The 27,197-nt window shown below is 33.9% G+C and overlaps 1 protein-coding gene across 9 annotated transcripts in view; it reads right to left on the reverse strand.

Moving 5' to 3' along the window:
• The window catches only part of TBC1D5 (TBC1 domain family member 5), a 536,588-nt gene that overhangs the window by 328,189 nt on the left and 181,202 nt on the right, over nucleotides 1–27,197 (reverse strand). For all 9 annotated transcript variants that reach the window (XM_042999057.1, XM_042999056.1, XM_015539905.2 and 6 more), the window contains one exon: nucleotides 16,773–16,904. In XM_042999057.1, coding sequence (XP_042854991.1) covers nucleotides 16,773–16,869 — 97 coding nt within the window. In that variant the 5' untranslated portion in view covers nucleotides 16,870–16,904. The remainder of the gene's footprint in view (nucleotides 1–16,772; nucleotides 16,905–27,197) is intronic.

A 27,197-nucleotide genomic window follows, 5' to 3' on the forward strand; every position in this document is an offset into this window, starting at 1 on the left:
TGTGCAGGTTTATATGTTTTCAACTCATATGGGCAAAGACCAAGGAGTGCAACTGCTGGATGATAGGGTAAGAGTGTGTTTAGTTTCATTAAAAAAAAAAAAAAAAAAAAAAAAAAGGGTTCCAAACTGTCATTCAAAGTGGCTGTACCATGTTACATTTCCACCAGCAGTGAAGGAAGAGTTCCTGTTATTCTACATCTTCACTAGCATTTGATGATGTCAGTGTATTAGGTCTTAGATATTCTAAAAGGTGTGTACCAGTATCTCATTTTAATTTGCAATCCCCTGATGACCCATGATATTTAGTATCTTGCCCTAAGTGTATTTGCCATGTGTATATCTTCTTTGGTGGGGTTTCTGATCAGATGTTTTGTCCATTTTTTAACTGGGTTGTTTGTTTGCGTATTGTCGAGTTATAAATGTTCTTTGTCTATCTTACATATTTTTGATGTTTATTCATTTTGAGAGAGAGAAGAGAGAGCGCATGTGCATGAGAGCTGGGGAGGAGCAGAGAGAATCCCAAGTAGGTTCTGCACTGTCAGCATGGAGCCGGAAGTGGGCTCAAACCCACAAACCATGGGATCATGACCTGAGTGGAAATCAAGAGCTGAGCACTTACCTGACTGAGCCACCTGGGCACTATTTTTTTATCAGCTATGTTTTGCAGACTTTTTTCTCAGTCTGTGGCTTTTATTTCCTTCTTTTCACAGTGTCTTTCAAAGAAAAAAATGGTCTTAATGAAGTCTAACTTATCAATTTTTTCTTCCATGGATCATGCTTTTGGTTTTGAAACTAAAATGTCATTGCCAAACCAAAGATCACAAAGATTTTTTCCTATATCATCTTCAAAGAATTTTATGGTTTTGCGTTTTACATTTGTACATTTGGGTTTATGATCTAATCTTTGTGAAAGGTGTAAAATCTATGTTTACACTTTGTTTTGTTTTGGGGGCATTCTTTTTTTTTTTTTTTTTTTTTTTTTTGCAAGTGAATATCCAGCTTTCCAGCACTACTTGTTGAGAAGACTATCTAGTCAAGATCACTTAACTGTATTTGTATGGGTTTATTTCTGGGCTCTCTACTCTAAAGTCAGGCAGTGTCAGTCTTCTAACTTTGTTCTCTTTCCATGTTGTGTTGGCTATTCTGGATGGAACTTAGATTATAATAGATAAATTCTATCTAGTCACACGGGGAAGTGACTGAACAAATGCATAGAACCAGGATGTGAATGTCTCTGAGGTTTCTTTAAAACTTTACTTAATCTAAGAAAACTCAGGCTGCTAGAAAAAAGCAATTAACTTCTTATACTTGGCTTTCTTTGATAAAACCAATCAATGTTTCTTTTAAAAATCTATTCCATTTTAAAGATCAAACATTTAATAATCGATTCCAGTTACTTTTCTAATATTCTATAGTATAGGCCAAGGAATCAATAGACAAATCATTTTAAAATTCAAGATAGAATTTAGAGATCAGGTATAATGAGAATCTAATCAGGGCCAAATGAGAACTGTTGGTATACACATACCAACCAAGCAGCAGGTTACCCATGCTAAACTCAAGATACTATTTAGAGAATTACCTGAACTAATTTTCCACTATTGCTAAGTTGTTCTATTAGAAGCTACACTATTCTGACTCATCTAAGAACCTGGTAAGGTGAAGTCAGAACTGGGGACAAATAATGAAAACCAATGGGAGATTGTTGTATAAACATTTACAAGTACTGAAAAACTAAATATACTCTACTCCTATGAACCCCCTCCCTAGAAATAAGAACTATAGTTAATTTTTCAAAGTCTGTGGATTCTCTAAGCTTCTTGCATTTTACATTTAAATATTATTTACCTAATTACTCTTATGCCTGCTTCTTTCTTCACTTGCAATTTTACAAAATGTTGTCATTAACCAAAGGCGAAAAAGGAAAGAAGATGAATGCAACAGAAACTTAAATCAATCAAACTAGGCAAAAAAGATTGTCAAACTAATTTTTAAGATTAGAGTATTGAATTATCTGGATTGCATTTATATCCCTTCCACATAAAATCACCACTTGATTACATGATAGCAAATCTTGCTGTCATGTTTACAGAGAACAGGAGACCTTGCTAATTATGACTTGGTTGACAATTCATCTGCTTCCCCTTACTCTGCATATATAGAAACAGAAATATAACCATTTATTCATCCCTGGGTCTTCTGACCTCAACACATAGTAGGCTGAGTAGAAGAAGAGCTTTTTATTATATTGGCTATTAAAGTGAATTCTTAGGTAAGAAATATTCGTATGAAATTCTTTTTTAATTTTTTAAAACAGTATTTATTTTTGAGAGACAGAGAGAGGCAGAGCCTGAGTGGGGGAGGGGCAGATAGAGAGGGAGATACAGAATCCAAAGCAGGCTCCAGGATCTGAGCCTGACGTGGGGCTCAAACCCACAAACCGAGAGATCATGACCTGAGCCAAAGTTGGACATTTAACCAACCAGGCCACCCAGGTGCCCCTAAAATGTTTTTAAAAGCAGATTTGAAAATAAAAACTTTTTTGCTTCCTACCGTTTTTATATTCCACATCATTCTATTCCTCTCCATTATTACAGTGATTAGATACTCAAAAATCTTATAAGCAAAAACCAGATAAAACTAACACTTAAAATTTTCCAGGATTTGTGTTCCCTTCCTAACTACCATTAAAAGTTTCCAAAACTATTTAAACAATGATACATAGGACATGTATTGGTAAGAGCCAAAAAAAGATATTTTTTATTTACATTCTTTTAAGCTTTGCTTTCTAGCTTTATACTTTCTCTTCCATCACTTTATATCTAGCAGCTCTTCCACAAAATCACTCAGTCCATTAAAAGTTTCTTTCTTTCTGTTACAAGAAACCGAGAATACATTATTACATTTTTCTATGTGAAGTATGCTATTAAATAATAGCTTGTACACTAATTAAAGCAAATCTAATTGTGAGAACACATTGACATTGTTAAAGTAAATTACTCAATTTGTTAATAGTTTCATTTCAAGTGACCTTAATTGTATTAATTGTGATACTAGCAAATTAAATTGAAGAGCATTAAATACATTGTTCTAATATGTCCTAGAGGAGCAAATTTTCCATTACATCAGCAAAGAGAAAATGATTATATGCCCCCACCCCCAAGGTCTCTGTCTCTGTCCCTCTCTCTTTCTCTCTCTCTCTCTCTCTCTCTCTCTTTCTGTCTCTCTCTCTCTCTCTCTCACACACACAATAGGTCATATAGAAAAGGTCACACTAGACTGCATTTAATATTAGTATTTTAATACCCTTAGCAGGGCCTTAAAGAGAATATGTACAAGCAACTGAGTTTTAGATAAATGGCTAATTTTAAGGCATTCTTATATCTCAGATTAAGCAGAAATTACTTCACCATTATAAATAGTTAAAATGTTGAGAATGAGGAAATCAATAAAGATTGGTACAGAGAACTGCAACGTGAAAATATATTTTAAAAATCATACAACTGTGTAAATCAGTCATTACTTACTAAATGCCTAGTATCAAGTCATAAGAATACATATTTTAAAAATAGTTATGGCCCCGGGCACCTGGGTGGCTCAGTCATTTAAGCATCCAACTCAGGTCATGATTTCACAGTCCGTGAATTTGAGCCCTGCATTGGGCTCTGTGCTGACAACGCAGAGCCTGGAGCTTGCTTCAGATTCTGCGTTTCCCGCTCTCTCTGCCCCTCCCTTGCTCTCATTCTTTCTTTCTCTCTCTCAAAAATAAATAAATGTTAAAATAAAAAACAATAGTTACGGCCCTCATTTCTTGAGAATAAATTTAATTGTTCAACAGAGATAACAATACAGACTGTTAAATAACTCCCAGTCTTTAGAATAAAATCTACACTCCTCAGCTTGGTTTACAAAATCCTCAATCTGGCCTCTGCCTTTAGGCCCATCCTGTGCCATTGCCATGCCACCCATGATGGCCCAGCCACAGTGATCTTTTTCAATTCCTCGAATATGACAGGCCTATTCCTACACTGGGTTAGGGACTTCCTTTGTATGAACTCTTCCCCTTTTCAGAACTGATATTTCTCGCTCTCAATCTCTCTCTCTCTCTCTCTCTCTCTCTCTCTCTCTCTCTCTCCACCAATTTTGCATGCCTGGCTCCTTCTCATCTGTCATTTACACCTAGCTGATATATCATCTTCTTAGAGAAATCTGTGACAATATGAAGTAGGCACCTAGTCACTCCTCATAAGATTATCCTATTTTAATGTTTTGCCTAGTATTTATCACTTTCTTATATATGTATTTTTTATTTCCTTACTTTTTTTTTTTTACCATTCACATGGTAAAATGTGATTTCTACTGAGAGAAAGCACTTGGTCTACTTGTTTAACAGTTTATCTCCCAATACTAGATGATCAATAACTATTTTTTAATGAATGAATGAGAAGTCCTGTGGCCTACAGCCCTTACTGCATGTGATAAAATCTATATGCCACTATGAATCTCTATTCATTAATCGAGTATCACGAAAATGTCAACATGTCATGTCAACACGTCTGATTGAAAACCTATTTAGTTCAGGGGCTCCTGGCTGGCTCAGTCAGTAAAGCATATGACTCTTGATCCCAAGGTCATGAGTTCAAGCCCCAAATTGGGCATAGAATTTACTTGAAGGAGGAGGAGGAGGAGGAGGAGGAGGAGAAAGAAAAGAAAGAAGAAAGAAAGAAAGAAAGAAAGAAAGAAAGAAAGAAAGAGCGAACCTTAAGTTTCATAATAACAGATCTATTCACAAGACTAATTAAAGATTCAAACTGATAGCACTGTTCTAAGCTTGGTCAAAATCAGTCATATTCTATTAAAATTGTCATTCAATGAAAATGCTAGGAAGTCAATTGTATTTAAGTCTCTCCACATTTGGAACATGAAAGGAGGAGAAAAGGGAAAGCAGGAGAATTATTAGTATTGAAGCACACATATTCCCATAACATAAATGTATTTGGCTCACACATTGCCATGTATGTGACCTGATTAAGTAAAAGTTCATTCTCACTGTTGATAAATTAAGGCTAGAGGGTGGTTTTTCTGACTAAAACAACGTATTTGTACATTCCGAAAAGATAAAACAATCACTATAATGTATAGGAATACAATAATTACGAAATGGTAGAAAATCATTTCCAAAGACTCAAATAAATTATATGTTTAATACTGGAGACATAATAAAAGTAAATAACTTGAACCATACAGGAGTGCTAATTCCTAGGGTCACATGTACCCCAATGTTTATAGCAGCACTATCAACAATAGCCAAATTATGGGAAGAGCCCAAATGTCCATTGACTGATAAATGGATAAAGATGTGCTGTATGTGTATGTATATATGTATGTATGTATGTATGTATGTATGTATACACACACACACACACACACACACACACACACACACACACACACTGAAATACTACCTGGCAATGAAAAAGAATGAAATCTTGCCATTTGCAACAACATGGATGGAACTGGAGAGTATTATGCTAAGTGAAATAAATCAGTCAGAGAAAGCCAAATATCATGTTTTCACTCATATGCGGAACTATAGAAACTTAACAGAAGACCATGGGGGAAGGGAAGGAAAAAAAAATAGTTACAGAGAGGGAGGCAAACCTTAAGAGATGCTTAAATACAGAGAACAGACTGAGGGTTGATGGGGGGGTGGGGGCAAGGAAAATGGGTGATGGGCATTGAGGAGGCCACTTGTTGGAATGAGCACTGGGTGTTGTATGTAAGTGATGAATCATGGAAATCTTTTCCTGAAGCCAAGAGCACACTGTATACACTGTATGTTAGCTAACGTGACAATAAATATTAAAAAAATAAAAAATAAATAACTTGAGATATTACAATTTTTATGACTTACTAGCTTCTTAATTTCTTATATTTGAAACACTCAGATTTTCCTAAAATGTGAAAACAAAAGAGTTTGAAGCTAACATAATATTTCTGATCGTGTGCTTTCCTATATTCCACACATGGGATTCCTTCTCAGGAAATTCAAGGAGCAGTAAATGGTCAAACTCCAGAGTAAAGTACAAGTATTACATGCAAATGATTTCATATTTCAGAACACCTATTAAATTAATAAGCAAGGCCTCCTTACAGCAAAAGTATAGTGACAGCAAACTAACTTATTTTTAATACTTGCAAAATACAAGTTAAGAATAAAAAATACTTGAGATCAAGGGCACCTGGGTGGCCCAGTAGGTTAGGCTTCTGACTTCAGCTCAGGTCATGATCTCACAGTTCGTGAGTTTGAACCCAGCATCGGGCTCTGTGCTGGCAGCTCAGAGCCTGGAGCCTGCTTCAGATTCTGTGTCTCCCTGTCTCTCTCTCTCTGCCCTCCCCCTCCGCCACACACACTCTCACTCACTCACTCTCTCTCTCTCTCTCTCTCTCTCTCTCAAAAATAAACATTTAAAAAATTAAAAAGAAAGAAACATTAAAAAAATGCTTCAGATCAAATTAACAATACATAAATAGGGTAAAGTATGTTTTCAAAGCTTTTGTAAAGAGATCTTTTAAGGATAATGTTAGAGAACAACCACAGAAAAATCTACATTTACAAATATGAAGGAAAATCACAGTAATAACCAAGTAGCTACCTCTTTTTATTACAAATTACATAATTTCTAAACTGTTAAAATATGAAGTAGGTATCAACACCTACCAGTGCAATACAGATTAAAACTCTGTGCAGTAAACTGACTATTCTCCATCCTCACTATTTAACAAGATCACTGGATCTTTAACAATTGTAAAAATTGAGTGTTTTAAGTGAAACACACAACGTGCTTAAGTCTACAAAAAAAACTTACGAATATCCAAGTATAATGGTATTTAAATGTTTTTTCTTTAACTACTCTTAGGTGAAAAGAGAATTTTACCAAAATATAAAAGCTCTTTTGAAAAATACACTTGGCTGTTGTATTACATAGCACAGCAAAGGCGAGGATTTGAACTTGGGAATAATAGGTCTTGGGGTATTTCCGCTAGAGGAAGAGCAGGAGAAATACAGAAGAGGGATTGAAGAGGTCCTGGATTATTCTCCCAGAGTAAGATTTAAATTTTTTCTTGCAATTTCAACTTCCCTGGATATTCCACTCTTACCTCTAATTGAGTAAAATCAAAGTAAGAAAGCCTGTGATCTTTAAAAACAGTAGTTTAGATAGATACAGTTTTTAAAATTGGTTAATGCTACGAAAGGAGTTAGACGCAGCATGAGGGACCTGGAGAATTGTACTTGTAAGGGACTAATTATTCATTTCACTACTACGCCATGGGGGAGGGGGATCTGTTTTAATATGTAAATGAATAAGAAGGAGCTGTTGTAGGAGATGCCAGGTGATAAGTCCGAAATACTTTTCTAAGTCCTGTGAGCTTAGAGCTGGATTTGTCATTATTTAAACAGCCAAAACTCTGGCTCTCCTCTGGCTCTTTTCTGGCCCCACTAATTAGTAAAAGCAAGTAACATAATTCTTTGATAAGAAATCCACTATCATTTCACCTAAGTGGGGTTTTTTGACTATCTTTTTTTAAGGTTTTAAGATAGTACTGCCGCTCTGAATCACCTATACCTGCTCTAGTTATTCCTAGACCCAGGCAACCAAAGCCACCAGCACACGACCTCCCATTTGTGGAGATCCAATGGGGTAAAGGCTGACTAAGCATGGTAGAAGAAACATTCCTTTGCAGACCAACTTGTGCCCAAGGGGGTAGTGCCAAGAGCTCTTGCAGGGCTATAGTTTGTGTCTCCCCCAGGGACAAGAGTGAGGTCTCCTTTGATCCTAAGACCCTGGGAAATGAGTAACAGTTAGGTATAGCCACAAGGTGACTCAATGACTCTTCACACAACCCCAACTCTAAAAGAGCCTCTCTCTTCAGGTAAATAAAGGGAACTGCCATGCCAAAAGAAAATTTGAAATAAAACTAAAAACCAGATGCAATTAATAAGGAATGGACAACTCAATGGGGAAAAAAAAGGATCAGAATTAAGTTCTGAAGACAAGTCTTTTATTTCAAGGATCTACATTTTACAAGAAGTGAGTGCCACTGTTAACGTTAAAATGTCTAACTTGCTAAATCTCAATTCACCATGAGAGCATGAATACATAATATTCACGTATAACCACCCAAATCTCATATTAAAAAGTAAATCGGCCCTTCCTCACTATTCAACTATTTTGCCATTGACATTTAACTGCTATCTTTTTATGTTAATTCTGAATCAGATTTTTAGTTCACTTCCATCCACTCAAATGAGTTAATGGTATCTTGAAAATGGCTTACCCACTAATTACAGATCATCAGTATTCTTCCAATCACCAAATCCTTTATTTTCTCTTTTTGTACTCTTTTACCTATGCAATCCTTGAAGCATTGACCTCTTTGGACCTTCTGGAAGCTCTCATATATCTGTAGTTTCTATAATTCTGGCACTCCTCTAACTTTCCCCTACTTTAACTATTCCTCCAATATTTTTTAATACTATTCTATTTATCCAATTTCTAATCATGGAGAATTTCTATATAGCAATCTTCAGCTCTTTTCCTGTCTTTGGATTAATATCTGTCTCACATACTTTGAGCTGATTATCTCTGAAGGAGTGAGTTAGAGATCTCAGATCTCTAACTCACATCCTTTCAAGCTGAAATGTTGCACTTTCAACTTCCCTTTGGACAGCCTGATGTAGAGAAACTGGGCGTGGATGGCATATTCATCACTCTCTAATTTCATTTCTACCTATTGTCAGAGCATTTAACAAAATCTGTTCTTAAGGAGACATTTTTAAAATATATTTTTTAAAATGTTTATTTTTGACAGAGAGAGCACGTGCATGCGCATGAGCTGAGGAGGAGTGAAGACAGAGAATCACAGGCAGGCTCTGTGCTGTCAGGCAGAGCCTGGACATGGGGCTCAAACCCCTGAACTGTGAGATCATGACCTGAGCCGAAGTCAGACGCTTAACCGACTGAGCCACCCAGGCGCCTCAAGAAGACAGGTTTTAAACCATCATTTTATTTATCTTTGTTGTTGTTACTGAAGAACTTCCAAGTCACCCTATTTAACAATCTTACCTTCAACAAAGCTCCCATTTTTCTTGATAGCTTTATAGTCTTATAGTTTTCATCTCACTAACCTGCCTTTTACCTTGATAACTACAAAGAATTTTTTTAAAAGACATTGCTTTATTTTTTGTATTTTATTATTTTTCATCATTATAAGTGTACTCTTTAATTCCTATCACCTATGTCACCATCTCCCCACCGACCTCCCCTGTAGTAACCATCAGTTTCTTCTCCATAGTTAAGAGTCTATTTCTTGGTTTGTCTTTTTTTTTTTTCTTTTGCCTACTTGATTTATGTCTTAAATTCCACATATGGGTGAGATCATATGCTATCTGTATTTCTCTGACTTATTTTGCTTAGCATTATACTCTCTATCCAAGTTGTTGCAAATGGCAAGATTCCATTCTTTTTTATGGCTGAATAATATTCAGTTTATGTGTTTGTGTGTATTTGTGTTTTCTTTATCCATTTATCTATCGATGGACACTTGGGCTCCATGAAGAATTTTTTATTAAAAAGATACTTCTTGCAAAACTTTGTAAAAGTAAAAAGATCAGTGGGGCACCTGGGTGGCTCAGTTGGTTAAACATCCGACTTCAGCTCAGGTCATGATCTCACAGTTCGTGACTTCTGTGCTGACAGTTCAGAGCCTGGAGCCCACTTTGGATTCTGTGTCTCCCTCTCTCTCTGCCCCTCCCCCACTCACACTCACTCTCTCTCAAATAAATAAAAATTTTAAAAAAAATGAGTGTTTGCCAGGGGTTGGGGGAAGAATGAATAGACTGAGCACAGAGGATTTTTTGAAATACTCTGTATGATACTGTAACAATGGATGCATGCTTTATACATTTGTCTAAACTCATAGAATATACACTACCAAGAGTCAATCTTAATGTACACTATGGACTTTGGGTAACTATGATGTGCCATGTAGGTTACCAGTTGTAATAAATGTACCACTCTGTTGGGGGGGTGGATGGGAAATATCTCCTTCCTCTTAATTTTGCTGTGCATCTATAACTGCTCTTAAAAAAATTAAGCCTTTAAGATTAAATTTAAAAAGACTTCAAACCAAAACCTATCTAAATTAGTGCAGATCCAGATTGTTACAGAGAATTAGTGAAGGTATGGAGCTAGTTTGCTGGTTACCACTTAACAATGTTCCATCAAATTAACAAATACTCATGTACTATTCCCATATCCCCTTCATAACTCCCATCACTACACTACTCTATACTTCATCTCCCTGGACTCCTCCATCGCTTCCAAAACTTTCTACTCTGCCCTCTTAGAATCTCCTTCCATGATAGTAAACTTTCTTATATTCTCAAACCATCAATAAATTTTTCCAGCATCTACTTCCTTGCTTGTGTGTACCTCCTATACCTTTTGTCCCAGGACTGCTCTTCTTTGTAACCAAATCCTAGGTGCTGAGTTATATTGGACATAATCATGCAAATTTATAAGCTTGTATGCCTATAAATTATATGTCTTATCTCAACTTGGTCCCCAAGGTTATATATTCTTTATCAAATCATCCTAACCTTTGTCACTCTCCACAAATCTTCAAATACTTCATCTTATCACTCACTTTCAGCAAATCACTTCACCGTAACTTATCAAAGAGATTAAAACATCATTGATAATTGCCCTGAACTCTGTTATTGAACTAATGAACCTACTGTATCTAAATTTATCTTCTTTTCCCCTTCCCTCCTATTATTACGATGAAAATAGTGACCCCTCTCTGTCTACAAATCCCTCCATCTTGGCTCTAGACTGCACATTTCCAAGACCCTCAGACATTTCTTCCACTGATTTAAAATTTTTTAAGTACTACCATTACTTTTCCCTCTATTCCTCATACCTGTTTAGTACAGAGCACGATTAGTTTATTTGTAATATAAATTACAGTTATGAATATAGAGTACTCAAGACTGTGGATTCTTGAGATTACAGAGCACTCTGCTTGTCATTGTTACAATGACTCTATCCTGTGCATACTTCTATTTGCTTAAACCTTTAGCTAACCTTGGGCGGTTTTGTTTATTTTCTGCTTAACTTCTTGGCTTCTTTGACTCCACACTCTCCTAGTTTTCCTACTACTTCTCTAGCCACTCTTTCTTAGTCTCCTTTACAATACCCTCCTCTGTTACAAGGTCTTTAAACTGGCTTTCCTTAAGACTGCTTCCAGGTCCTCTTCTCACACGAGGTGCTGTTATTGGGTGATCACAATCATTCACACTGTATTTTGCTACCACACTTAAGCTGAAAATCTTTATCTCCAGCCCAAACCTGTACACTAAGTTTTAGACCCATACATCAAAATCTTCAGGATGTCTTCATCTGAATGTCATAAGGCGCTTCTAACTCACACATGAAACTAAACTTACAATCTTCTTTGCCACCCCCCATTCTACCTGCATCACATAAAGTTCCTCCTTGTAGAGATCCTTACCTCAATACAGGCCTTACCACAAAACTGGTCAACTCACAAAGCTGAATGTCACTTCAAGCTTCTCACCCTTATCACTTCCTTATATCCAAATATCAAGTGCTGTCAATTCTACCTACTAAATATCTCTCAAACGTTTCCACTTCTCTCCATTTCCAGTTCTATACTCTCCCAATATAGGCCACTATGATTTCTTACCTAGAACACTGCAATGACTTCTTCACTGTAGCCATAATAATCTTGTTAAAATGTAATTCTGCCAATAAGATTCCTTCACTAGCTTACTGTTCTTAGGATCAAGTGGCTTCCTGGCCCTGGTCATCAGTCTCATTTGTGGCCATTCTTCCTTTGAATGCTAGCCTCCAACCACACTGAAAAAGGTAGAAAAGGCAATCACGTAGCACATACTCTTTACTCACTGGCTAACTGGCTAACAGCTACTCATCTTTCAGGTTGTGTCTTTATTTTTTTATTTCTTCTTCTTGTTTTTTTTTTTTTTTTTTTTTTGAGAGAGAGTATGCAAGTGAGCAAGGGGCAGAGAGAGAGAGAGAGAGAGAGAGAGAGATAGGGCTCACCCAAAGCAGGGCTCAAGCTCACCAGAAGCTGGGCCAGTGCTTACCCGATGGGGGGCTCATGCTCACCTGATGCGGGGCCTGAACTAACCAACTATGAGATCATGACCTGGGCAGAAGGGGGATGTTTAACCCAGTGAGCCACCCAAACAGCCCCAGATCGTGTCTTAGATATCACACCTTCCTTGACCCACAACTACCACAAATTTATGTTACCTGAGCATACTATTAGTTACTTTTGGAAAGTACTTACATTCTCCATTTTAACTGGCCACTTACTTTTCTCTTCCTGGTCCCCCAACCCTGGCTATTAACCATTACAACTAACACTCAGAGTTATGTTTATCTTTTCCAATGTTTTATCTCCATCATTTGAAACATATTCAATAAATATTTATTGAATGACAACAAACTTTAGAAGTGATGCAAACTTAAGAAAAGCCTATACCACAATAGGTGTTGATTCCACAATGTTTCATATGCAAAGTTAACAATATTTGTATTGGTAAGTTGTATAAACCAAAAATTAAGAACAGTATCTTCTAGAATTTTCACTAGGAGCTACATATATGAAGCATATATATTAAATGTAAGTATACTTTAGTCTATGCTGCATGTTATGGCCACAAATATCTTGAACAAATAATCATTTATTTCCTTAGTTTTCCCTTGCTAAATAATGTTTCCTGTGGGTTCATAAGGATATCACAGTTGACCTTTATTTGCCAGAAAGCTCTCTCCATTTGTTCCTTATGGAAATTTTGATTTGGGTCATAATGAAACAAAAAATGGAAGAAGTGAATTTTAAGAAGGATTTCAAAGAAGGAGAGGTCAATGAGACCAAAGGAAGAGAGGAGATTATACTGACTTTTGAAGCCCTAAAGGAAACAAAATTAAAGTACTAAAATAATCAGGGAATAAAACAGACTTCATACATTACAACTTAAGACACAAAGGAGAAAAGTAGATGGAAAAAAAGATACATGGAATAATTATTGAAGGAATCAAAGTAAGTGAAGGAATTTAGACTGGTAAAACACAATTCATTCATCTGTTAGTTAATTCAGTAGTGTCCACAGGCCAATAGGTATACAATAGTTCCTGCCCTCATACAGCTTACACTTAGACAAGGAGACAAACAATAAACAATGAAACAAATAAATGTAGGATTACATTTAAGGATGAGTGCTGTGAAGGATTCAAGAATAATGTCAGAGAACAATGGCATGTGGGAAGGCCCAGAGTTTAGAACTGGCTTAGCACATCTGATCATGCTCAGACAGGCAGGACAGCCATGAACATCATGGTCAAGAGTTTGGATTTTATTTTTAGTGCAATGGAAAACCACTTAAAAGCTGTAAGCCAGGGAAGGAAGATTGTCTTCCCTCCCTAAAATGACTCCTGCTAATTATAATTAGAGCAAAGGCAGGGTTTAAAATAAGATAACTTAGCATCCTATACTTTTGTCAGGTATCTTCCCAAAACAAATTCATCTTTTACTCAAATCTAAATCCACTTCTACTATATGGAAAACAATATTAAAGATCATAATAGGGCTGCATCATTTTATTATATCAATTTCAGTGAACTATTTTAATTAATACCAACTCATTTAGCAATAAAGCCAGGCACTCCCATGTAGTTCTACAATTCTATGATATTATAACAGAAAGAAAAGAAGACTGAGGACAAAACCAAAATTACAAGAGTCAAAAATGGAGTAGGCAGGATATTCTGAATGTCTTGGATTTTTTTTTTTTTTTTAGTTAGGTTACTAAATATTTTATCCGTGAAAATAAAAAGAAAGCTTTGAAACAGATATTATATAAAAAGCATTACATTAAGTAATTATCTGAATACTATAAAAGCTGTAAGTAAGAAGGCATATAAAATTGAAGCTAAAAACTCTGGCAATATGTAACAAAGTGCTATTCTCAAAAGAGACTTAATAGAGGAAAATGTTCTTTTCCTACAATGAATAATCATGAATAGTTGAACAAACATTCTGGGTTTTTTTAATAGTTTCAACTGAATTACAGGTAGCTTGCCAATTACTAATTAATGCCCTTTGATCAAAGATCTTGAAATTTAAAGTAGTAAACTATGTATATGACCAAATAGGGCACAGAGAAAAATGTCATAATTTCTATGCTATTCTCTATTTGAAAAAGAAATTCAAGCAGTTAAAAGTTTGATTCCCATGGAAAATTCTGTATGTATATATCCAAAAAGGTCATTTTTCTGATCTCACCCACCTTCCTCCACCATCCATGAAAATAAATCAATGAGAAACCGTTTTCTCTTTATTATTCCAATTATGTGGCTATTATTATTTATCCTTTCCAGAATACTCAGGATCATTTAACTCAATAATATACTGTTTCTTTATAAATGTTAAAATTTCAGTTTTGAGAAATTAAAGACTCATTTGTTTACTTATGGAATCTGTAACAGGAATTAAAAACAAGACCAAAAACCCATGCCTTGCACACAGGGAAATCACTGATTAAGTCCAGTGCCTGACTACTTACAAAATGAGTCCTCCATTTGCCATAAATTCCCTGGTGGGAAAAATGTGTAACCGGCTTCAAATACGTGGAGAACCCCATGAAATACATATGTTAAAATAAACAAACATACTAGAAAGGTGATGATTCTTCAAATAAATATGACAAACCTATTAAAATGCAACACATGTTTTTCTGCTAAAAGGAAATCTGAGAAGATGAAATAGATGCTTCATATAAAATATTTACATATACAATGCACAAAACCCACTACGGTTAGTAACCTTTATGGCTTTCAAGAACTAGATATTTACATATCATTCTTTCTGCATGTGCGTGTGCGTATGTGTGTTTTGTATATATTTTTAACAGTTGACAGCTGTTTTAGAGCATACAGAGATGCCAAGCTGAATGAGGGTCTTGATTACTTCAAGATTAGCTATCTAAAGTTTCTATTCATTTTAAGTGTTGTTAGTTGGAAGAGTCATTAGTCACTTCCTTGTCTCATAGAACATCAGCATACATTTACATTGTTAATGAACATTTGGGGTAAATGAATTAATGGCACTTTTAAACATCAATTCAGTCCTAATAACTTTGTATGTCATAGAAATGTTAGACTAGGATATAAACGAAAAGCCTTTTCAGTAAAGGTAACTACTCATTCCTGCAAACAATAAAGGATAAAATTAATTTAAAATGTTTTTTAACCAGTTAAAAAAAAAATAGAATCTCAGTGTTTAATGAAGTAGGCCAGGAAAAATATGCGCGCACGCACACACACACACACACGCTGTTCTAAAATAAGCACATAAATCAGAAAATTTTGGTGAAATTATTTTATATACTTATCACAAAAATATTTTTTCTTTTAAAATACTGACTTGTGAAATAATTTGAAGTGGTTGTGAAATAATTTGACTTAATTATTAGTGTTTCTTATAGGTATTATGTTTAAAAAACAAACATCACTAGGAGATGTAGTATTCTTACCACTGAAATGTTTAAGATGCTGAAATGAAAATGAGACAATAACAATTTTTTCATATGATCAAAACCTTGAACAACAGTCTTTTTGTGACCTTTTCATAAATGCACATATGAAAATAAAAAGTAAAATCACAAAAATAAGTTGTAAGGCAAATTATATCATTTTCATCAAAAATAACAATGGAATTTGTATGACACAGAAGGCAGTAAAAATGCACAAAAAACATAAATGCACTCCATAAAGTCAAGGCTTAATCACTAAAGAAATAACCACTTTAAAACATCAATCATTGGTTTTAAATTCCCAAAACACAAGTTAATAGCAGACCTTTATGCCAATACAGAAAAAAAAAAAATTGTATCTGAAGTATACAAAACACATGTGAATCACTTTGACCAGTTATGATTTTTTAAAATCAATCTCATAATCCTGATGTATGTACGTCATGACTGAAAAATTTTAAGTAGTTACTTGAGTCAATGAATCAACCAAAGACAAGGATAAGGCTTTAGGAATCTGCATAAACTGCTTCCTTTTAAGATACTATATTATTACTAATATTGAGAAAACAACACTGAATTCTGAAACATACATATTTGATAAATTTTTATAGGGTAGACCCTGAATACAGTTTACTTTTAACAGTCTCTTTTTAACAATTTCAATGCATAGATCTTTAAAAGTAGGACACAAATTTTAATTAGTGGTGAAAAAAAAGAATCAGACAAATCTTTATCCTGGAATAAGGTCAACTTGCTTTAAAAGACAAAAAAAATCCCTGCAAAATCAACACCAAAAGCTAGACTTCTTTAAAAGATGTTTGACAAAGGCAATTTTGATTTCAACATCCTTATGCTGAAGTAATTATTTAAGATAATGATTTTTTTTTTTTTTAAAGAATGACGGTGCATTAAACATTTGGCTAATGCTTCTGTCTATAATTGAAAGTTGATGTTTTGTGGTGTTCATTACTGTCAGAGTGCTCTCCACCTATCCAGGGAAGTGTGCTTCATGTTGCCCTGCTCAGCTTCATGTAAAGAATTACACACATAAGGTAGGCAGAACTAACTGGAGGCTCTCTGCTACATTTCCCAGTAACCATAGAATGTATCTGCATACAAAACTCACCTCCAGACTTGTTTGAGTAACTTGACAAGGGGTCAAAGCCCACTTCCTGTTCTTCTGGCTGCAGAGGATGTCTAGTTTCAGATAAGGAATGATACATTGTGAGAACCGAACAATGTCACTGAAAGTGACTACCTGGGAGATTAAAAAAAAAAAAAAAAAAAAGGAAAATTATACTTCTTCTTTTTGCTATGACTGGGAATAAATACAACATTGAAATGATTAAATGAGCATTACAGACATTAACAAGTTTTCCACAGGCTTCAGGGACTGTTACAACACATTGGCAGAAATAGGCAAAGAAGTGAAAACTGGCACAAAATTTCCATTTCAATAATTTCTCCCCAAATCTGAACTTCCTTGGTAACCATTACCTCAATGTTCAATCACACTTATTTTCAATAAACTTCTGCACAAAAAGTCAAACTGTAAGTTAAATTACCATACCATTTATAACATCCTTTTGTTTCACTGCCGAAATAATACACATTTACAATAGAAACTTTCAAAATACGGAAAATTTAGCAAAATAAGATCATTCATAATTGTATTAACTAAAAACACCCCTGTTAACATTTCAGTTTATTACACATATCCTTTCTGACTTTGTTCTGGGCATTTAAAGCAAATTTATTTTAATGTGATCTACCATGTTAAATATACTGATTATATAAATTATTGTGGGTATTTTCTACCCCATAAAAAAAGACCATATTATAACTTCAAATGGATCCCTAGTATTCCATTAAATAGCTATAACAGTTTATATAACCAATTCCTTATTAGTAAACAGAATGCTTTCAGTTGTTCAACACTATAAACAGTTTCACAATGAATATCTTTAGTAATATCTCTGTGTCACATCTATGATTATTGCCTTAAGATAAATTCTTAAAAGTGTCTTTGCTGGACCAACACATGTATATAAAAAAATAATATTCTATGATATATTTTAGCAAATTATGCTCCAGAAAGATTTGCATACAGAACAATTCATTCCCCTGGACCCTCATTAACAGAGGGAATGGGTAATTCATTTAATGGAGGAGTGTGATAGTCAATTTTTATATTGCATTTGCTTGATAACTAGTGAGATTACTGAAGATTCATATGTTTTCTCTGACATTTACTTATTATCTTTTGTGGATGGAGTTTATTATTATCATCGTCTTCATAATTTATAAGCATGCTTTAAATATGAAGAATATTAAACCTTTGTCATGTGATATAGATATTTTTCTGAGTGTGTCTGTCTTCAAATAACATGGTGTTTCTGTGACATAAGTAACTTTTTCATTGCTATGCACCCAAATATATCTATATCTACTTTATGACTTTTACCCCTGGTATTACTATGTTTAAAAAGGCAAAGTTATATAAATAACCACATTTTTAAAATTGTTTTGAAGGTTTTCCTCCTTGATTCTGATTTCTATAGACAATGCCAATTTAAACAAAGATATTTTTAATTATTTTTACATGTTTAAGCTACACTACTTGTAAATTTTCTATGTCTATGAGCTACAGATTACCTTCTCAAGTCATAATCTTCCAAAAATATAAACTGGGCTCTAATTTTCATCCAAAATAATGTTAACACATGAAATTTTAAGTTTCAAGAGAGGGGAGACATGATAGGAAGACTAAATGAAAACTGATGGAAAAGCAAGACCAACAAAAATGAGTACATAATTTTACAGGATAGGGCGACAATTATGGAGGAAAGTTTCCAGAAAAGCCCATGAATATACAAATCCTTTTCTTCCCAACATAAAATGCTCCTCTATCCTGCTTAGTTTCTCCCTAAAGCTCTCACTCTGTAAAATACTTAGTACATTTTCTGAGTTTTACCAGAACCCTCCAACTCTCACCCACCCACATTCATAATCAGATGGTAAAAAATCCTCTTCGCCTTAGATTGTGGCTAAAACAAGAGCAAAGGGGTAGGCAAAACCAACACTAGACAAGGCGGAAAACTTTTGTTGTCAACATACAGTAAGAATTTCTAAAGCCAAAAATCAAATCCTAAATCCATAAATCTAGACAACTGTCAATATTTGCTGCTTGTGTATGCAAACCAATCAACACATATTTAGCACTTACAATACAGAAGGAATTCTGAGGAATATAATGCAGTAGAGGACAGGAAAAAGTAAATGATCAGTTACATATACTATAAAACAGAATCTGATGAATTTTGCTGACCAAATGAATAATCAGATTAAAGTCCTCTACTATGGAGAAGAGCCACCAAACTCAAATGCCTGATGGCATCAGGCAAAAAACATTATTAATCAAAGTTAACATCTATTGAGCAATGACTATTAAGTCACAGACCACTCTAAATGCTTCATGTATACTCATCATTTCATCTTCCCAACTATCCTACTGACATACACTCATCACCATTTTACCAAAGAGAAAACAGAGGTACAGAGAGATTAACTAATTTGTCTGCAGTTACACAAGTAGTAAGTGTTGAAGCCAGAATTTGAACCTATCTTGTCTAGCTCCAGAGCTCACATTCTTTACTCCTGCACTATATTTGGCTCTTGGACAATGAGACAAATAGACAAAATACAAAACAAACTGTACAAGAGGATGGGATCTGTGAACAACTGGAACACCTTTACTCTGCTTCAACTTTTTCAAGAAAGCTAGAAATCTAGAATTTTATTTGAAATCTCTTTAAACTGTTGGCAAGTAATTCAAACTAGAAAACAAAACAAAAACAAAAAACAAAAAACAAAACAAAACAAAAACCTGTATAGAATAAACATTTCAAAAGCATATTTGACCCATGGATAACTATTTTAATGTTAAGATTCATATTTTGTTCCATACATTTTGTTCTACTTTTGAAATTATTAAGGAAAATGTTTGAAAATGTATATTCCAAGTTAACCGCCAGATTTCTATAAAATCTCTTTAATATCCTAGACATGTTTTCATATCATTACCTTAATCTCTCAGTTTTATAATACATTTCCACTACTAAAGACTTCACAAACTTAAAATATACAAATAAGGGGATTTCATGTACTTCAAACTATGAGAAATAAACAACTAGCAAACTGATATCAAAGCACATTTTTTAAAGGAACATTAAAAAAACACCTTTCTGTAGCTAAAATGAAATACTCTAGGGGCACCTGGATGGCTCAGTCAGTTAAGTGTCCCACTCTTGATTTCGGCTCAGGTCACAATCTCATGGTCAGGTTCTGCACTGACAGCAAGGAGCATGCGCGCGCGCGCGCTCTCTCTCTCTCTCTCTCTCTCTCTCTCTCTCTCTCTCTCTCTCTCTTTCTCACCTTCCCCTCCCCTCAGCCCTACCCACACACATGCACTCACTCTATCAAAATAAATAATAAACTTTAAGAAAAAATACTCTAGGGGCAACTGGATGGCTCAGTTGGTTAAGGGTCTGACTCCCAATTTCAGCTCAGGTCATGACCTCATCATTCATGAGTTCAAGCCCTGCACTGGGCTCCATGCTGACAATGTGGAGCCTGCTTGGGATTTTCTCTCTCCCCCTCTCTCTCTGCCCCTCTCTCGTTCATACTTTCTCTCTCTCAAAATAAATAAATAAACCTAAAATTTTTTTTAAAAAAAATACAACATGATGACATTCATACATTCATTCAAGATTTTAGAAGATACCTAAGGTCTTTTGGCTCCTTAAAGAAAGTGAGGTTCAAGAAGTCATCCACTGATTTTTACCTTTATTAATAATTCTTTAGAAATTGACAACTTGGTTATAACCAAGTTATGGTTATATGGTTGTAACAAAAATAAAAAATTTACCAAATACACCAGTCTACAACTAGTCTATATAATCAAGGATCCACCATATTCTAATTTATTATGCCTGTAAAGATTGAAACTGAATCACTGAAATTCTTTTTATTCAAAGAAAGCAAACTGATCGAAAAGTAATAATGAGTTATTTTCAAGAACTCTGTTGAAGAGGGGCACCTGGGTGGCTCAGGCGGTTGAGCATCCAACTTCGGCTCAGGTCATGATCACACAGTTCGTGAGTTCGAGCCCCATGTCGGACTCTGTGCTGACAGCTCAGAGCCTGGACCTTGCTTTGGAGTCTGTGTCTCCCTCTCTCTCTGCTCCTCCCCAACTCACACTCTGTCTGCCTATCTCAAACAAGTAAACATTAAAAGAAAAACAAAAATTCTATTGAAGAAAAGTTACATGATGTTCTTTTCTTTCAGTTATGGATTTAAATAATAATCTGGTTGAAAATTAACTTCTTAAACAGGTGCTGCTTTGTTTTTCATTGTTCTGTTTTAAATACAGGGCTATTTTAGTTTTCTAGAATAAACAATACTTAAGTGCAATGGTTACTGCTATTATGATAATGTTATAAAATCACAATGTAGTGTTGCTTTTAAATGTGAAGTAATTTTCTCAAAAATTTTCCAATTTGTGTTTTGTGACTATACCAACTGCAAAAATATTTGACTACCACAAAAGAGAGTATCAAAGGTTTTAAGCAAATGTGTCTATATTTATTTTAATCACTATATTGAATAGTATTTTTACTTCTAAATATCAGACCATAGGAAAATATTTGATAAAAATTCAAAGAATTAAGGGAATTTTTTTATCTGAAAATTTTAAGATAATCACTATTAAAAGTCAAATTGGCATAAACATTTTGAAATGTACATTTCACCATTACATCTTATATTTGTGTTACAAACTTAGACTTCTATACTTGATATGCCTTAATCTTCTCTACATAACAGGTAGACAGAGAGGAAGTATATAATGACCACAAATATGTACCTTAGTAAATGACCACTAAAACCCATAATTGATGGATTTCAGTTTTCTTAAGTAATGCCAATCTGTCTCTAGAATTTTCCTGGAAAAAAAACCCTAAGAATTTTTAAATGAAGGCAATCTTATTTTTTTTTAATTCAGAAAGCACAGCAATATAACCTTCCAAGACTTGAGAAAGGAGATATCCCTTCTTTGCTACATTACTATAACAGTTAAATTTTCTCCTTCACATAAACTTAAAATTCACAAAACTCAAAATTGGTTTTATTGCCATCCTGTGGTCACAGGAATTGACACATTAGGCGGAAACTGCTGTCAGCACAGAGTCCAATGTGGGGCTCGAACCCACAAAACCATGACATCATGACCTGAGCCAAAACCAAGAGTTGGATGTTTAACCGACTGAACCACCCAGGTGTCCTTCCAAGACTAATCTTAAAGACAGTTATATTGGCTTTATGATCTGGTTCTTGTGGTATTAAATCTTAGGATAAAAGTGATCTGACTGAAAGAAGGGAAGTCTTGTGAAAATAGTTAATATTTAATAAAGGGTAAGAATTCAGCACTAAAGCTTAGAGGACAGTTTTAAAGTACAGTAATAAAATTTCAAAACAAGATTATTTTCCATGTAAGTGAAGCAATACAAGCATCAGGTGAAAACTTCAAACTCTTAGCATGGTACAGACAAAACAAAAGGTTAGTTGAATAAATTTTTTTCCGTTAAAATGGTATTACATGAACAAAGCCTCTAGAAAAATAATTTATTCCCTCTGAGTCTGAAGTTCTATGCATTTCAGTGTATATTCATTCTTTCAAAGCTTCTAATACACAGGCAGAGAATTAGCATTCTGAATTGTGTCTTCTAAAGACATCCATATTCAGAAAAGCTCATATAAGCATACTTCATTCATTTAAATTCTTGACTGATGGTAAACTTAAAGTCAAACACTGAAATGACAGAGTAATATTACTTTACATAAAGATATCTCCTATAAGAAAAGCATATCAAAGAGCTTAAATGAACTATTTCCAGAACACAATTATAAAAGAGGGAGAGGATATAGCATGAATAAGTATCGGTCACAGATAGCATGCATTTACCATGATGGGTGTATAAACTAAAACATGACATCATGGCTATAAAAGCGACAAACTTTGATAGAAGCTATATTTTCATAATTAAGAGAGAGAGCATTTAAACATTATCTATAGAATCTTCTATTAAAAAAAAACCCTTTTAATCAAGGTAAACTGATTTAAAATCAAGGCAGCTAGAGGTAAATTTGATGGTTGGGAATAATGATGTTCTAAAGTCTTTATCATAAGGGAGAGAAGGAGGTGAGAAAGGAGTAAGGAAGAAAGAGTGAAGGAAAAAGAGAAGAGAGAAGGAAAAGAAAGAGAAAGAATAAAGTTCCATTTTAAAATTCTGTCCATCTTTAATGCAAGAAGGTTACATTGGACTTTAAGTTAATTAAGTATTAAAATCAATCATCTGAAAAGTCTTAATATTTAATATTGGTTAGATTGTATATCAAAGTAGTTTTATTATTTATTTACTCCAAACCTTTCCAGAATACTTCATCTGACAACAGGGGGTCTGTTTCTCACAAGATAAATGCATTTACAATGCCAAATAAATTATATATAAAAGCATTTGTCTTAATACATGTCATTCAATATTAAATATCACTCATTGGTAAAATCCTGAAAACCTAACTCACTTTTAGCAACTACACATCTGAACTATTCAAGTGTTGCCAATTAAATAGGCAGAGAAATACAATAAGGGTCTACATACTAAGAACAATGATCAAAAGAAAATTAAAATTATAAGACTTAATTCTTACATTTTCCAGGTTACCAGAACAAGATGTTTAAAGTAAACAATCCACTATAAAAATACTAGATTTATAAATAATATGTATAATCAGAAATAAGTACAATATATGAAAGCTTCGCAACTGGGCTTAAATAATTGATATTACAAAATAAGAATATATTTGGCCTTTTGGGGTTCCCTGGTGGCTTAGTTAGTTAAGCATCCAACTCTAGATTTTGGCTCAGGTCGTGAACTCACAGTTTGTGAGTCTGAGCCCTATATCAGGCTCTGTACTGGCAGTGTGGAACCTGCTTGAGATTCTCTCTCTCTGCCCCTCACCTGTGCTCGCTCTCTCTCTCTCTCCAAGTAAATAAACTTTAAAAATATATATATTTGGCCTTTCAATATTCAAATGCTATAAAGCAATAGCAAGTGGCAGTTGTGACTATATAAACCAAGAGAAAACCTAGCATTATAAAAAGTTAAAGTGGCCTAACAAAAAGCTCTTCAGCGTATATCCTCATTTGGTTTCAGAGTTCTCCAGAACGATGCTCAAGATGCAAAGACTGGGAAAGCAAATCAGCCTAGTGACCAAACCTTTTGTTATTTTACAGCCATACAAAAATACTTCCAATTGTTACTGTCCTCATTTTATATCAAGAACACCTCTAGCCTTTAAAAAACTATTTACTCAGGCTTTCATAAAATCAAGGTAACTCTAACAAACAATTAGGAGTTCAAGAAGAATGAGCAATATTTGAATAGAGAAAACCTTTTTGAAATGTCAGCCTTGAACATCAAAATTATACAGAATGATGAGGAACCAGGCTTATATTGCATATAAATATGAGAGCATATTAGGCTGCATTTAATTACCAGTTCAAACAACAACCTGATCTAACCTTTGACAAGTAAAATAAATGTTCTGAATAATTTAACTAAAGTAAACATTTGCTGTTAATGCTAGCTAATTATAGTAAGATCTGGAAAGAGAAGAGGAAAAGAGATGACGAAGAGAAAGGGAGATGAAGTTTTTTTTTACCATTGAGATCTGCAACTCTTCATTGAAACATTATTTTCAATGAATTTAACTCACATAAAAGGGTAAACCCAGTAGAATACAGTTGCTTTATAAATACTCATATAAAGAAATATTTTAATTGATTACAGATTTCATTCTTTCAGTCAGTGAAAATCACCAGACTACCATGGAGATTGGAAAACTAGGTCCAGATGAATAAGGGTACCTCCACCCAACCCCCTTCACCCAAGGAGCTCAAAGTTTAGTGAGGAAAGAGCGCAGGAAATAAGTTGCCAGATTTAGCATTAAGTAATTGAAATTATTAATTAATTGAAATAAAATAAAATAAAAATATGGATGCCTAGTTAAATCTCAATTTCAGAAAAACAACAAAAGATCTGGAAATACTTATACTAAAAAGTATTCATAATTTGTCTGAAATTTAAATTTAATTGTGCATCCTGTACTTTAGCTAACAATCCTACCAATAGATAAATGAAAATGAACATCTATTGGAAAATATGTGTAATGTTCATTATAGGAATCCCAGGATTAGATGAGATCAAAACTCTGAGAGTAAGATTCCCAAAAAACTCACCCAAAAGCAGTAAAGTGTTGTTTTTCCAGAGCTGCTATCTGATTACTAATAGGAAAGACCAAGATATACTACTCAAATGCACTGACCTGGCCCCACAGAAACTTGTTTTTCAAGTTCCCTAAGTAACTGCAAAGAAATATAATAATAAACAAATGAAAAAACCAACTACTTAATGGAAATCATCAGCTACCAAATGCAGAAAAATGAAACAACCCAACAAAAATCCAGGAGCCACTGAGGACCCTGCCGAATGGAGACAGAGTATATGACTATTCTTATAGTGAAATTATCTTTACCCCTAAGGAACATAGGTGTATTTAGGAAAAAAAAATACAAAGAAAATTGAACTTTGTTAATTTGCTGAGACCAGTCTCAATTCAAATATATGATATTTTCATTCTTTATTATAAATAAAATGTTAATAAATATGCATGATATTGCATAAGAATCTAAGGTATGGTAAGCTCTGAGTGTGACCTTAAATTTTAAAAAAGTTATTCAAAAATGCATAATGTGAAGACATGTTATTCTCCATACAAAAACTGCTAATTTAACTGATTGGTGACTCCAAAATTGATTAGCTTATTTGCTCATGGAGTAGGAGCTTCTATATATTTGAGCATAAACTTCAGTATGAACGTAAAAATGTTTCAATTTATAATAGAAGATCATCAGTAATAATAGAGACAAGAAAACTCCAAGTTTCCAACTTGAGGCCATATAAATACATACAGGTTTTCTGTAATTGATAGCAGAAAATGATAACCACTTAAAATAGTAAAACTTACTGTAAAATAATGAATTTGAGCCTAACTGGAAAGTGATAGGACTTAAGAGTCTCTGAATTTTTGCTTCTCCATTCAATTGTAATGGTTCCATCTTTACCGAAAAAAGATTTCACTTATGTACATATATGTAACTTCTGTATGTTTTCTAACACCGAACATTATGGGCCCTCAAAATGAGAACAAAACTGTTTACATTTCATTTTTACAAGCAGGTAAGTTTAAAGCACTGATAAGATGAAAGATGGATAAAGAAGAAAGGATTAATTATAAAAAACAGAATATGATATAAAAAACAGCATTTACATGATATCTTGATGTCTTTACAAAACATAAGTTCTATGGCTACTACGAAAGAATTTTTCAAGACACCAATGCATACTAAAAAACCAAAATAATTCCATGAACACTATATAAAACAAATAAAGGCCTTGAAACGGTTGATGAAAGAATGCAATTAACAAAATGGAATAAATACACAAATACACAGGGACAACAAAGAGGCTACACAAACCCTACCTCAACGGTCAGAGAATTTTACTAGCAAATATATATACGCCTTCTTATTGTGTATATACTGTAGCAGAGTTCAGTAGTATACTTCCTCTGAAATTTCAAAGAATATCATATAAATGGTTAAAAGGTAAGTACATTAAATTAGACTTACCTAATTCTTACCATACTGATTTATTTTTTTTCCAGCCATGTTTTCAGATTTAATATACTCTTTTTAAGCCTTACCATACTGATTTAAATGAAACCCCTGCATAATTTCTAAAATTTTGATAATGTTTCCCCAAAATTTTTAGCAAACATTTAAAGGGAGCAAAAAATTTAAAGGGAGATTACAAACTTCATGCCAAGCTTTACCATTTGCAAAACAATGACACAGCCATTCAGAATTACAATGTGCTATTTATGTATTGATTTAGAGAACTGAAGCTTTGAAAACTGTTTAGGGCCTAGAAGTTTTATCTTAATTTCTAAAAAGACTAAACAGGATCAAGCAGTTTAAGTGACATTATCATATTGTAATTTTTCCTACAAAAACTTTTGAAACCGGGTAATAATTTCCCCCACAAGTCCAAATATATTCAGTTTCACTTAAGTACATTTTCACAAAGTCTTCCTTAGCAAAAAAATGTTTTTGTAACTTTAAAAACCATAAATACATAATATTTTAAATTCCTGGGATTTTAAATCCTAGAAAATCAAGCAAAAGATTAAGATGGCCAGTTTTTTTTTTTTTAATATAGTACGACGACTTTGTCCAAATACTATGAAGCTCTAAGTTTTTACTAAATATTTAAGAAAGGTCACTATTTAAATGCAATGAATGAATATAAGAGGTCAAAGCAGTAAACTTACATAATTTAATTACACAAATGCACTGGTATCACCTTTTTTC

Source organism: Panthera tigris, chromosome C2 (assembly GCF_018350195.1).
Source record: "Panthera tigris isolate Pti1 chromosome C2, P.tigris_Pti1_mat1.1, whole genome shotgun sequence".
In the NCBI taxonomy this organism is placed as follows: domain Eukaryota; kingdom Metazoa; phylum Chordata; class Mammalia; order Carnivora; family Felidae; genus Panthera; species Panthera tigris.